Raw genomic sequence first — 14409 nt, forward strand, 5'->3', positions numbered from 1 at the left:
GCTGCGCCACGCCGCTTCCCCCGAGAACCCGGAAGGTCCAAAGGCCCCGGGCCGGCGGCGAAGGGCACCCGGCGGGGCTGCCCTGCCCTCCCCGGCTCTGACCCCGAGCAGAAATTTATTTACCATCAGCGTTCTGCCTCCCCGTCTCAGTCAGCCAGGCAGTCGATCGTTCGTCTTTCTTGAGCGCTTAACCGCGGGCGGGACACCGTATTAAGCGCCGGGGAGCATACACACTCCCCGCCCACGACGCCTTTGATTACTAGATGTTGGTATTGGTCTTCAAGCGCTTACTACGTGCAGAGCACCGTCCTGAGCGCTGGGGGAGGTACGGGGCCATCGGGCCGTCCCACGCGAGGCTCGCCGTTAATCCCCATTTTCCAGATGAGGTACCTGAGGCCCAGAGAAGCGAAGTGACTCATCCGCGGTCACACAGCTGACAGGCGGCAGGGCCGGGGCGCCTACGCTCGAGCCGCCGAGCGCCGCCGGCGCAAGTCCCAGCACCGAGCCGACCTCACACGCTTCAAATCTATCCTTTCCTGCCCTGACGCCGCCCCCTCCTCCGCCAGGCGAAACCTCTCCTCCTCCCTCACCGACACCCACGCCCGTCACCCGCGCCGACCGTCCCGGACCTTTAACTCTCTCCTCGGGCCGGCCCGTTCCTCCCCCTCCCCCATCTCTCGCCCCCGATGATCCGGCCACCCACTTCATCACGAAGATCAACACGATCGGGGCTGGGCTCCCCGAAGGCACCCCTCCGCCTCTCCCCCCCCCGCCACCGACCCCCTCCCCTGCCTCCCCATCCTTCCCTGCGGTATCCTCTGAGGAGACGTCCTCCCTCCTCGCGAGCGCCACCCCCTCCGCCTGCGCCTCGGACCCCAGTCCCTCTCACCTTCTCAAAAGCGTCGCCCCCGCCCTCCTCCCTTCCTTGACTTCTATCTTTAACCACTCCATCTCCAAGGGCTCCTTCCCCTCTGCCTTCAAACGTGCCACGTCTCCCCCATCCTAAAAAAACCCGCTCTCGACCCCCCGTCTCCCTCCTACCCTTCCTTTCCAAACTCCTAAAATGAGTCGTCTACGCTCGCTGCCTTGAATTCAACTCCAACTCTCTCCCGGACCCCCCCCGATCTGGCTCCCGTCCCCTCCGCTCTACCGAGACCGCTCTCGCTGAGGTCGCCCGTGACCTCCTTCTTGCCGGGTCCGACGGCTCCTACTCCATTCCGATCCCCCTCGACCTCTCCGCCGCCTTTGACGCCGTCGACCGTCCCCTCCTCCTCCGCACCCCACCTCGCCTCGGCTGCACGGACTCCGCCCTCTCCCGGTCCTCCCCTCGTCTCTCCGGCCGGTCCTTCTCGGTCTCCTTCGCGGGCGCCTCCTCCCCGTCCCACGCTCTAACCGTCGGAGTTGCTCGGGGGTCGGTTCTCGGCCCTCTTCCGTTCTCCATTTACGCCAACTCACCCGCTCTCACGGCTTCGACGACCGTCTCTACGCGGATGACACGCGGATCTCCATCTCCGGCCCCGTCCCCTCCCCCTCCCTTCGGGCTCGCGTCTCCTCCCGCCTCCGGGACGTCTCCGCCCGGACGTCGGCCCGCCGCCTGAAACTCGACGTGAGCGAGACCGGGCTCCTCGTCTTCCCTCCCGAGCCCGGTCCCCTCCCGGGCTTCCCCGTCGCCGCGGACGGCACGACCGTCCTTCCCGTCTCTCGGGCCCGCGATCTCGGTGTCGTCCTCGACTCGTCCCTCCCGTTCGCCCCGCGCGTCCCATCCGTCGCCGAGACCCGCCGCTCTCGCCTTTACGATACCGCCGAGGTCCGCCCTCTCCTCGCCACCCGGACGGCCACCTTGCCGCTACGGGCTCTCGTCATACCCCGGCTAGACTACCGTGTCGGCCTTCTCTCCGACCTCCCTTCCTCCTCTCCCGCCCCGCTCCGGTCTATGCTTCGCTCCGCCGCCCGGCTCGTCTTCCCGCGGAGACGCTCCGGGCCCGTCGCTCCCCTTCTTCGACACCTCCGGTGGTCGCCCGTCGACCTCCGCTCCAGACGAAAGCTCCTCACTCTAAGGCTTCGAGGCTCTCCGTCGCCTCGCCCCCCCCTACCTCTCCTCCCTCCTCTCTTCCCAGCGCCCGCCCCGCGCGCCCCGCTCCCCCGCCGCCCGCCCCCTCGCCGTCCCCCGGTCTCGCCCGTCCCGCCGTCGACCCCCGGGCCGCGTCCTCCCGCGGTCCCGGGACGCCCTCCCTCCTCGCCTCCGCCGGACCGATCCTCTTCCCCTCTCCGGAACCCTACTCGAAACTCACCTCCTCCGAGAGGCCTTCCCGGACCGAGCTCCCCTTCTCCCTCTACTCCCTCCGCCGCCCCCCCCCTCGCCTCTCCGCGGCTTAACCCTCTTCCCCCCCCCCCCCCCCCCCATCTCCCTCCGCTCCTCCCCCCCCCCCCCTTCCCGTCCCCTCGGCGCCGTACTCGTCCGCTCGACCGTGTACATTTCCGTCACCCCATCTATCCCGTCAACGAGACGCACGTCGTCGCCTCCATTCTATTCGGTCGCCGTCGTTTCCACGAGACGTCCTTCCCCTCGACTCTATCCGTCGCCGTCGTCCCCGTCCGTCCGCCTCCCCCGACCGGACCGTGAGCCCGTCGGACGGCGGGGACCGTCTCCGTCCGCCGCCGGCTCGTTCGTTCCGGGCGCTCGGTGCGGCGCTCCGCGCACAGTAGGCGCTCAATAAATACTATCGAATGAATGAATGACTGAATGAATAACGGGGTCGGCAGACCCGTTCGCCGCCTCCCACGAGCTTAGGGACCAGAAGGGGAGGCAGACGTTAATAGAGACGAAGGATTTACGGACGGGTACGGAGGTGCCGTCCCCCCTCCCGGGACGGCGCCCGGAGGGATCCCGTCCTCCGCCGGTCTCGGCTACGGGAGGGAGAGTCGGGCAGAGGCCCGTCCGTTCCGCTCCCGGCTCGGCCGGCCCGCCGCCAGTCGAAACTCACCCGCGCCGGGCGGCAGCGACACGGGAGCGAGTCGGGGGCTCGGATCGACCGCGCGGGAGAAGGCGACGGTAGAGCGGGGCGCACGGGGAGAGGCGCGTCCGCCGAGTCGCCCCGTCTCCCGGCGGCGTAAGAAGGGCGGAGGGGCCGAGGGAGGGGCGAACGAAGGATGCGAATCCAGGCGCTACGGCAACGCGCCGAGTGCCGGCCGCGCGCGCAACGCCGGCACCCGGCGCGAGGAGAGAAGACACGGGTCCCTCTAGGGGCTCACGGTCTAGTCGGGAGACACCGGGGAAGGAGCAGCCGTCGCAGGGGCACCGGGAAGGGCGGTTTCCCTCCTCCCCTTCTGCGGCGTCGCCCGTTCCTCTCCTCGCCGGGCTCTCCGGGGATCTCGTCCTCTCAGGGAGGGAGCCCCGCGAGAGGCAGCTCGGCAGCCGCGGCAGAAGCACCCCTCGCTGGCCGCCCGCGGACGGAGCCGGCACACCCACCGTTCCCAGGCAGAGCGCGCTTAGGGCACATTCGCCTCGGAAGCCGTCTTCCCGTGCGACACCGGTTAAAGAGTGCGGCCCGGCGGACCGGGCGCGGGTCTGGGACCCGGCGATCGATCGGTCGTACCTATCGCTCCGGTGGGAAGCGGCGCGGCTCGGTGGACGGAGCCCGGGCTTCGGAGTCAGGGGCCGTGAGTTCGACTCCCGGCTCTGCCGCTCGGCAGCCGTGTGACTGTGGGCCGGTCACCTCACTGGGCCTCGGTTACCTCATCTGGAAAATGGGGATCAAGCCCGTGAGCCTCATGTGGACCGGCCCGACGACCCTGGATCTACCCCAGCGCTCGGAACGGTGCTCTGCACGCAGCAAGCGCTTAACAAATACCGACATTCTTCTTCTTCTTCTTCTTCTTATCATCATCGTTTACGTCGGACGGACGATAACTCTCCCCCTCCCAGTCGAAGCCTCGCCGAAGGCACCTCTCCCGCTATTCCTTTTCTTCAACTCGCTTCTGCGCCGCCCTGAATTGCTCCCTTTATTCATCCCTCTTCCCGGCCCCACTGCGGTCATAACAGTGTTGGTATCCGTTAAGCGCTTACCGCGCGCAGAGCACCGTTCTAAGCGCCGGGGTAGATACGGGGTCATCGGGTCGTCCCACGCGAGGCTCGCGGTCGATCCCCATTTGACAGATGAGGTGACTGAGGCACAGGGGAGTTAAGCGACTCGCCCACGGTCGCGCAGCTGACGAGTGGCAGGGCCGGGAGTCGGACCCGTGACCTCCGACTCCCAGGCCCGGGCTCTTTCCACTGAGCCCCGCTGCTCCTCCAGATCATAAAATACGTAAAATATAAAAAATTATAAAATAGGCATTATAGAATATGCAATGAGACCGGAATTCAAGACGTCCGTTCCGTCGTCGTAAAACCAGGGCGACGGGATTTAACGTGGCCTGACCGTGGGCTCGTCTCCCTCTCGAATCTACTTTTTCCACGTAACTTTACATTTTCCAATTTAAGAACGGCCTCGTGATCTTGACAGTGATCGTTCTACCCCTCGTGGAGAAGCAACTGAAAGCGAGAACTAAAGCGGCACACCGGCAGCAGTCATTTCTTCTCTGCGGAAGTGTCGCCCTCCGGACCGACCCGACGAAAACTATTACGGTTCGGTACTGAACTCACAGCTCAGAACCGTTAATATCATCTTCATTCGAGACCCTTACAAGAGAAAAAAGAAGAACGGGCACCGTTCAATCACTTACCGCTGGACCTGTTTTTTCGATTCGATTTCCCACCGGTAAGCAACATCTTGAGGCTATTTCGAAACATGGTGGCGCTACCGGGGCCCGCGCACCTCCGAGACTGTAAAAATAAAAACGCGACGTGAGAAAAGGAGTTCGGGGTCTGGCTTTCCAACAATACATCAATTAGAAGCCAGAATTCTGCAATACGGATCTTTGATTTTCAAGATTTCCCAACTTAAACTGCCGGATAATAACGTTGGTATTTGTTAAGCGCTCACTATGTGCCGAGCACCGTTCTAAGCGCTGGGGCAGACACAGGGGAGTCGGGTCGTCCCACGTGGGGCTCGCGGTCTTCATCCCCATTTTACAGATGAGGGAACCGAGGCACCGAGAAGTTAAGTCACACAGCCGGCAAGTGGCAGAGCCGGGTTTCGAACCCATGACCTCTGACTCCCGAGCCCGCGCTCTTTCCAGTGAGCCACGCTGCTTCTCAAGGAAGCCTCTAGGCCTGCCGGATCTCTAGGGAGCCTCTGTGGAACGCTTAAAAGGACCGGTCTTCATTTAAAAATCCATCACCGGCACCCGACGTACAATTCGCGCGACCGCTGATCCCATTTCGGATTATTTAAAAGCGGACGATTCGAGGCAATTACCGTTCCCCGCGCGTCTAGGCGTGACCTTGAACCGAGGAAGAAAGCAGGCGATTCGAAACCTGCCCTATCCTATCGCCCGGGCTTCCAAATGTTGAGTTTTACTGATTTCAGAGGCAGAGAACATCCCGTTCAGGGGCTCGGTGGAAAGAGGCCGGGACCGGGAGTCGCAAGATCAGGGTCTAGTCCCCAGCTCTGCCACGTACCGGCTTGCGTCACACAATCTTTCGGGGGCCTCAGTTTCCTCTTCCGCAAGGGAGGGGTAGAACACCCGTCTCCCCCGACTGGACCGCGAGCCCGTCGACGGGCAGGGACCGTCTCTTTCCGTCGCCGATCCGTCCATTCCAAGCGCTCAGTCCGGCGCTCCGCGCAGCGCGGGCCGCTCAATAAATACTACCGGATGAACGAACCGACACCAGTCTTCCCCTCCCGATTTAGACCGAGGGGCCCGGGCAGGGGCTGCGTCTACCGTCTCACGGCACCGTACCCTCCCCCGAGCGCTCAGTTCAATGCTCTGAACACGCTAAGCGCCCGATAACTAGCAGCGATCGACCTATCCCACAAGATTGTCGGGAACTCCGCTTTCCAAATAACGACGATACCAATAACGGGCCCCGCCGCGTCACGCGGTTCATTTAGAAACGCCGACCTCGTCGCCTCTCCCTCCGGGACTCTCACACCTCCAACCCCCACCTCCTGGATCACCCCCAGGGGCCGGCTCCCTCCACTCCCGCGGCTCCGCGCATCCGGGGACCAGCCCGGCCTACCGTTTCGAGGCCGGTCTCCTCCGCCGCCTCCCGACTCGCCTCGTCCGTCCCGCCGTACCCACCGAGCGCTCGCTAGGCGCAGGGCGCCGCGCTAAGCGACCGGGGGACTACGACGCAGCAACGGACGGTCACGTCCCCCCGCCCGCCCGGGCTCCCGGTCCTCCGCCCGCGGCTCCCCTGTAACCGCGTTAATCCGAGCACTCATCCTAACCCGTCTCCGTCACCGCAGCGGCCCCCCCCGCTGACGTCCGCTCTGCCGCCCGGATCGGTTTCCCGCAGGAGCGCCGAGGCGACGTTCCCCCTCTCCCCGAGGAAGTCCAGCGGCGGCCCGGCCGCTTCCGCATCCAACGGAAACCCCTTTGACACGGGCCTGAAAGCGCTCCGTCGCCCGGCCGCTCTCCCAGCGCGACCCGGCCTCCACGCTCCGCTCCTCTGATGCCAACCTGCTCGCCGCGCCTCCGTACGCCACGGTCGCGATAAACAGAATCGAGGGGATGGACGCCTCCTTAACAAAACGAATAGGGTGACAGAAACCTATCCGGACGAGCAGGGTGCCGAGGGGAGGGGGGAGGGGGAGGGGCGGGGGGGGGGGGGCTCGGCCGGGGGGAGGTAACGATGACGTCGTCGGTATCTAAGCGCTCGCTACGCGCCCGAGCACCGTCCTAAGCGCCGGGGGAGACGCGGGGCCGTCGGGTCGTCCCAGTTGGGGCTCGCGGTCCGAACCCCCATTTTACAGGTGAGGGAACCGAGGCGCCGAGAAGTCGGGCGACCCGCCCGAGGTCACCCAGCCGCCAAGCGGCGCAGTCGGGATCAGGGCCCACGACCTCTGACTCCCGAGCCCGGGCCCTCTCCGCCGAGCCGCGGAGGGGGGAGGGGGCAGAGAGCCCACGGGGCCACGGGGCCCAAAACCACCCCGCCGACGGCACTCTTTCACCTCCCCGCCGGAGGGGGAGTCACGCCCTCCCCTCCTGACCCCTAGAGGGCTCGACCGCCGCCCCGTAGGAGGTCGCCACCGCCTCCTCGCCGTTTCACTCCTCCGCCTGCTCCCTCTCCTCCTTCCCCGCCTTCCTCTAGGTCTCCCGCCCGCTCTCTAAATCCGGCCCGCGCCTCCGCCCCGGTTTCCTTCCTCTTCTTCGGAACGCTCGCTCTCACCTTCCCCCCTCGTCTGACCGCTCGCCCTGGAGCGGCCCCCGCCCCGCCTTGAACCGTGCCCCAGAGATCCCCCCCCCCCCCCCCCCCCCGCTCGGAAAGCCTCCTCCGGACCCCACCGACCTCTCCGTCTAACTGCCCGGCCTCCCCGTTGGCCAAACCTCTTAGAAAGGGTCAGGTGCCACCCCCCTCACTTCCTCTCCGCCAGCTCCCTCCCTGACCCACTCCAGTCGGGTCCCCGGCCCGATCGCCCCACTGAAGCCGCGCGCTCTCCCGAGTCGCCCGAGGGCTCCTCCTCGGTTCCTCCGGCGGCCCGCTCCGTAGAACGGCATTAAGCGCCTACTGTTTGCCGGGCACCGGGCTGAGCTCCGGGGTGGATACCGGTCCCTGGCCCGCAGGGGGCTCGGGGTTTTAATCCCCACTGTACAGGCGGGGGGAACCGAGGCCCGGGGAAGCGAGGCGGCCCGCCGGGGGTCCCGCGGCGGACGGGTGGCGGGGCCCGGGCTCCGGCCGCCAGGCAACGCCGCTCCCCGTCGGCTCCGATGGGCTCTTCCGTCCCGACCCTCCTCGACCGGCGTGGCCCGGTCCCCCCTCTTCGCTCTCCCGTCCGGGTCTCGCCGTCGCCGTACCCCGGCGCCCCCTTCCCCTCCGCGCTCTCGGGCCGGCTCGCCGGCTCCGCTTCCACGTCCCGGGCCCTCTCGGCGGCCGTCCCGCCGCCGCGCTCCGTTCCGGGTCCCCTCTTGGCCTTGGGCTACGCTCGCCGCCTTGGGGGACTCGTTGGCTCCCAGAGCTCTACCTACCGCCCGCGGGCGGATCCCTCTCCAATCCGCCTCTCCGCCTCCGGCCCCTCGCCGAATCTACGCCGACCGCGTCCCCTCTCGCCTCCGGGGCGTCGCCGCTCGGATGCCCCCGCCGGTACGGCAGACTCGACGGACCTGGAGCTCAACTTCTCACCTTCTCCGCCCTAGACCCGTTCTTCCACCAAACCTTCCCCGCATCTGCCACACCGTATTCATTCGATAGCGTCTACCGGGCGCTTGCCAGGTGCAGGGCACTGTACTGAGCGCTTGGAACGGACAATCCGGCAACAGATGGAGACGATCCCCGCCCGGCGTCGGGCTCACGGTCCAATCGGGGGAGACGGACGGCCAGAAACAAGACGACGCCATCGCGGCAGACAGAATCGAGGGGGTGGACGCCCCATTCACAAAACGAACAGGGTGATCACCTAGCCAGTTGAGCACAGCGCTGGGGGGGGGGGGGGGGGGCGGGGAGGGGAAGGGGGCTCGGCCGAGGGGAGGTGAAGGGGGAGCGGGGAGGCGGCAGAGGGAAAGGGGGGAGCTCGGCGCGGGGAGGCCTCTCGGAGGGGGCGGGCTCTCGGTGGGGCTCGGGAGAGGAGGAGGGAGGGAGTCTGGCGGAAGCGAGGAGGGAGGGCGTCGCGGGCCGGCGGGAGAGGCGCGAACGGGGGCCGGTGGGCCGGTGGGCGGCAGAGGGGCGGAGCGCGCGGGCTGGGCAGGAGAACGAGAGAAGGGAGGTGAGCGCCGTCCTCCCTGTCCCCAAAGCTTGGCGACCTTCCCGTCGGCGTCTTGCAACTTTTGTATTCGTTCCATGCTACATCCTCCCGGTTCTTCTTCCGCAACGTTTCCCAGCTCCACCCCTTCCCTCTCTACCCACACAGTCACGTCCTCGGACCGGGATCCCCTCTATCGCAATTCAACTTTCGTATCAGGCTCCACGCCGTGCTGCTGCCTCTAGCCTCTCCCCATCCCGGGCTCACCGGGGGCAGGGACCACGGCTCCCGCCGCTGCTGTGCCGTACTCTCCCAGACGCTCGGTGCGGTGCCCCGCCCGCCGTCGGCGCTCGGTGGACGGCGCCGATCGACCGATCGACCGATCCAGGCCGCGCTGCCCTCCCCGACCCAACTCTTCCCTCGATCCATCTCCGGAGCCCTTGGAAATTTCTACCCCTCCAGGAGAGCCTCCTTGCCTGCTCACCGCGAGCAGACGTGTGTACCGCATACCGGGGACGGCGCGATACGACAGAGTCGGTACGCGAAACACCTGACCGGGAGAGCTCAAAATCTAGTGGACGCCTGAGCGGAGCTCTGCATTAGACGCCGGGGAGGGCGCAATACGACAGAGCCGGTACGCAGGACGGCCGACCCCGAGAGCTCGGGAGCTAGCGGGGGAGACAGAGGCGGTATAAATTACAGACGGGGAGGAGGCCGGGAACGAGGGTACGTACAGAAAAGTCGGAGGGGGGTGGCGCCGCCGGGGAGAGGATTCAGATGCTTGAGGGGTAATGACGACGACGGTAATGATGTCGGTATCCGCTGAGCGCTCACTACGTGCCGAGCACCGTTCTAAGCGCTGGGGGAGACGTGGGGGGATCGGGTCGTCCCACGTGGGGCGCACGGTCTTCATCCCCGTTTTACGGACGAGGGAACCGAGGCACAGAGAAGCGAAGCGCCTCGCCCACGGCCACCCGGCCGACAGGCGGCAGAGCCGGGATTCGAACTCACGAGCCCTGACCCCGAAGCCCGGGCTCTTTCCACTGAGCCACGCCGCTCAGCTCTGGGGTAGATACGGGGTCGTCGGGTCGTCCCACGGGAGGCTCGCGGTTAATCCCCGTTTTACAGATGAGGTCACCGCCGAGGCCCGGAGAAGCGAAGCGGCTCGCCCACGGTCACACGGCTGACAAGTGGCGGAGCCGGGATCCGAACTCGTGACCGCCGACTCCCGGGCCCGGGCCCTTTCCAGCGAGCCACGCCGCTTCTCTCCACGGAGCCACGAGGGTAGGGCCCCGGGCACGGACGCGACGCAGAAGAGAGGGAGAAGAGAATGGGGGAATGAGGGGTCGGTCAGGGAAGGCCTCTCGGAGGAGGTGCGATTTCGGGAGGGCTCCGAATACGGGAAGCGGCGTGGCTCGGCGGAAAGAGCCCGGGCTCCGGAGTCGGAGGTCACGGGTTCGACCCCCGGCTCTGCCGCCCGTCGGCCGGGCGACCGTGGGCGAGGCGCTTCGCTTCTCTGGGCCTCGGCGACCTCGTCTGGAGAACGGGGATCGACCGTGAGCCTCGCCGGGACGACCCCATTCCCCCGTCTCTCCCCCCAGCGCTTAGAACGGCGCTCTGCACGTAGTAAGCGCTCAGCAGACACCAACGTTATTGCTGTTATTATCACCATTACACGGGGAGAGCGGTGGCCTGTCGGATACGGCGGGGGGGGGGGGGGGGGGGGGGGGGGAGGAGAGTTACAGGACCGGGGGAGGACACGAGCCCAATTCCAGCCTTCGCACGGACACGTTTCATTCCCCTCCCCAACGCTCACGTACCTACGCGGTCGTTCATTCGGCTGCTTCCTCCTGATGATCGCCGCTACTTCCCGTCGTGGTCTCGTTGTTCCTCCCGGTCCTACCCCGTGGTAAAGGACTGCGGTCCGATAAGCCCCGTACCTTGTACGCTCCCGGAAAGAAACGCTCCTTCGGTCCGGCTCGGCTGCGTACCGTTCAAGCGCTTACCGCGGCACTTTACGCTCGGTGGGCGCTCAAGGTTCGATCAGCCCGGTCAGACGGCGAGCCCGTCACCGGGCGGGGATCGTCTCTTATCTGTTGCCGAGGTGTCCATTCCAAGCGCTCGGTACGGCGTTCCGCACACGGTAAGCGCTCGATAAATCCTCCCGAATGAGAAGACCCGGCCCGTAACTTACTTTAACGTCCGTCTCTCCCGACAGTCCGTAAGCTCCCCATCTGTTTAAGAATAACAATAACGGCGGCATCTGTTAAGCACTCACGAGGTGCGGAGCGCTGTTCTGCGTGCCGGGGGGATACAAGGCGGTCGGGCTGGCCCACGTGGGGCTCACGGTCTTAATCCCCATTTGACGGGTAAGGTCGCTGAGGCACGGAGAAGTCAAGCGCCCTGTCCCAAGTCACCCGGCTGACGAGCGGCGGAGCCGGGATCCGAACCCGTGACCTCTGACTCCCAAGCCCGGGCTCCTTCCCCTGAGCCACGCCGCTTCTCCGTTGGGTGTCGTGCTTTCCCAAATGCTCCGCACCGTGCTCCGCACGCAGAGAGCGGTCGACGGGTGCCATCGATCCGTCGACTGGGCGTTCGTGTGTGGGACCCCCAGACTCTTCTGTCTTAGGATGAGCTTCCAGCTGTGCCTACCTAACTGGGTAATCGGCCAAACGCACGTGGATTTCGGCGGGCGAGACCCTCCCTTCGAAACGTGCCGAGCCCCGGGGGGGGGGGGGCTTCACTAACAGGAAACAAAAGCGGGAAACGCACGGGGATCGTCTCCGTTGCCCAGTCGGACATTCCAAGCGCTCGGGACGGTGCTCCGCGCGCAGTAAGCGCTCGGTAAACACGACAACGGACGAACGGGCGACGTAAAGCAGCCGGCGCGACGTGGGCTCTCCGATATTAATCCCGCCCACTTCGGCCGGTGACAGCTATTTATAATTGAGCCCATTATCCGATCGAGGCCCACGGCCGTAACAGGAAACCCTCGCGGCACATGCGGAAAATGAGACCTTAAGAAAGGCGTCGAGGAAAATCCCCACACAACCTATAAAAGCCCGGTGATGCGCCTCAGCAGCTTCTCATCTCTGTAACTTTCTTAGAAACGGAACACCGAACAGAGACGCGCGACTGCACTGTCACGGAAAGCCGTCATCCCCGGTACCGGGACGGGGGGAACCGGGCGCCCCGGGGAAATCCACGGATATTCAAAGGACTCTCTTGGGCCCACGAGGGCCAAACTCCTCTTTTTCCCCTACCCTCCCCAAATCGGGCTTTACAAGAACCACGGGCAGGGGACAAGACTGGCTGATCATCTTCCCCTTCCATCTCCCTGACGGAACGAGCGGCGGCGGAGCAGCGTGGCTCAGTGGGAAGAGCTCGGGCTTTGGAGTCAGAGGTCACGGGTTCGAAGCCCGGCTCCGCCACCTGTCAGCCGTGTGACCGCGTGACTCCGGGCCTCGGTGACCTCATCCGTAAAATGGGCATTAAGACCGTGAGCCCCAACGTGGGACGACCCGACTCCCCCGTGTCTGCCCCGGCGCTTAGAACGGTGCTCTGCACACAGTAAGCGCTTAACGAATACCAACATCATTATTAGTAAGTGCACGTCAGGAGGGGAAGCGGGGGAACAAGGAGGCTGGATAATCCCCAGTCAATCCAGAGCATCTGTTGGGCGTTTTTTCTGGGCAGAGCCCCGTACGAACGGCTTGGGAGGGTACAAGAGAGTTAGTGGACGTGATCCCTATCAAGCGTAACTACGATAATGTCGGTATTTGCCGAGCGCTTACCGCGTGCAGAGCGCCGTCCTAAGCGCTGGGGGAGATACTTAACTTCTCCGTGCCTCGGTTACCTCATCCGGAAAACGGGGACGGACCGGGAGCCTCACGCGGGACGACCCGATGACCCCGCATCTCCCCCGGCGCTCAGAACGGCGCTCGGCGCACGGTGAGCGCTTGACGGATACCGACGTCACGGGGTCATCGGGTCGTCCCGCGTGAGGCTCCCGGTCCGTCCCCATTTTCCGGACGAGGGAACCGAGGCCCAGGGAGGTGAAGCGACTCGCCCACGGTCACCCGGCTGACGAGGGGCAGGGCCGGGATTCGAACCCGTGACCTCTGACCCCCCCCCAAGCCCGGGCTCTTCCCGCCGAGCCACGCCGCTTCTCTATCGTCACGTCCTCGTGCACCAACTACGCCGTCACCTCCTCTCTTCCAACCCCCTTCTGCTCCTCCCCGACTCGCTTCCCCCGTCGGCCGTCCTCCCCGACCGGCCCGGCCCCGGAGCGTGGCTCGGCAGAAAGAGGCCGGGCCTGGGAGCCGGGGGTCGTGGGTTCGACTCCCGCCTCTGCCGCTTGTCGGCTGTGTGACCGTGGGCGAGTCGCTTCCCTTCTCCGGGCCTCGGTTCCCTCGTCTGTAAAATGGGGACGGACCGTGAGCCTCACGTGGGACGACCCGATTACCCCGTATCTATCCCGGCGCTTAGAACGGCGCTCCGTACGTAGTAAGCTCTTCACAGATGCCGACGTCATCGTCACTTACGTATATTATATCCGTAACGTATTTATATCGAGCTCGCCGCGGGCGGGAAACGTGATGATCGCCGCCGTCCCGTCGTCCGTCCGTCCCCCCCCCCGCCGCCCCGGGCGCTCACTCGCGTGCTCCGCACGGGGTAAGCGCTCAACCGATACCATCCACCGACGGGGGAACGGAGAACCAGACGGGGAGGAGCGGGGTCAAGGAAGAGAGCTTTCGGGCCACGGGAGACCCGGGAGCGTCTGGAAAGTCGAGGGGAAAGAGCCAACGGAGGGGGGACGGGGGAAGACGGCGGGCGGGGAGGGAAGGAAAACGGGCACGAGAGGCGGGATGGGGGGTGAGGGGCCGGAGCGGGGAGGTGGCGAGAGCAGGGGAGACGACGGCCGGGGAGGCCGAGAGAGCGGCGGGGGCCGGGGAGTCGACGGGGCCGCGCCGGGCCGCCGATCCGATCCCGTCGGCAAACGGGGGAGCCGGGTCGTCGGGACGAGAGAGGCGGAGGCCCGCCGGGGCCGCAGGACGGGGGATCTCGACGGCGCCGCCGCTCTGAACACTAAGGAATCATTCATTCCTCATACGGTCTTCACTTAAACACAAAGGGGAAAATCCAACTCGATCAAAATGGCTTCTCATCGGTTTCGGCTGAATGTGCTCGACCGCCGACGGAGGCAATAAGGGAAAAAAAAAATCGGTCCTTTGGAACACAGAGCCGCTATTTCCCGGGTCCGTGTTTTATCCCACGGGACGTAAAGGATGCCCGCCCAGCCGGATTAGGTGTTCTCGGGCCGTGGCCAAGTAAAAGTCTCCCCGGGGTCGTTTCTCTTCGTCATTCTGAAGAATTGGCACTTGTTTATTTTGGGTTCTTAAAGAAGATGGCACCGTCAATTAAGGGCGGACCCCGTCGGCCGGTCAAGTGGCCTACAGAGAAGCGGCGGGGCTCCGTGGAAAGAGCCCGGGCTCGGGAGCCAGAGGTCACGGGTTCAGATCCTAGCTCTGCCGCTCGTCGGCTGCGCGACTTGGGGCGAGCCACTTCACTTCTCCGCGCCTCCGTTACCTCGTCTGGAAAACGGGCATTGAGAGCGGGAGCCCCG

The 14409-nt window shown here is 65.5% G+C and overlaps 1 protein-coding gene across 3 annotated transcripts in view; it reads right to left on the reverse strand.

Annotated features, from left to right (window-relative positions):
• TANC2 (tetratricopeptide repeat, ankyrin repeat and coiled-coil containing 2) overlaps positions 1–14409 on the reverse strand; it is a 404350-nt gene that overhangs the window by 310421 nt on the left and 79520 nt on the right. For all 3 annotated transcript variants that reach the window (XM_039913595.1, XM_039913597.1, XM_039913596.1), the window contains exon 3: positions 4726–4825. In XM_039913595.1, the coding sequence (XP_039769529.1) occupies positions 4726–4792 (67 nt within the window). In that variant the 5' untranslated portion in view covers positions 4793–4825. The remainder of the gene's footprint in view (positions 1–4725; positions 4826–14409) is intronic.

Source organism: Ornithorhynchus anatinus, chromosome 11, assembly GCF_004115215.2.
Source record: "Ornithorhynchus anatinus isolate Pmale09 chromosome 11, mOrnAna1.pri.v4, whole genome shotgun sequence".
NCBI lineage: Eukaryota > Metazoa > Chordata > Mammalia > Monotremata > Ornithorhynchidae > Ornithorhynchus > Ornithorhynchus anatinus.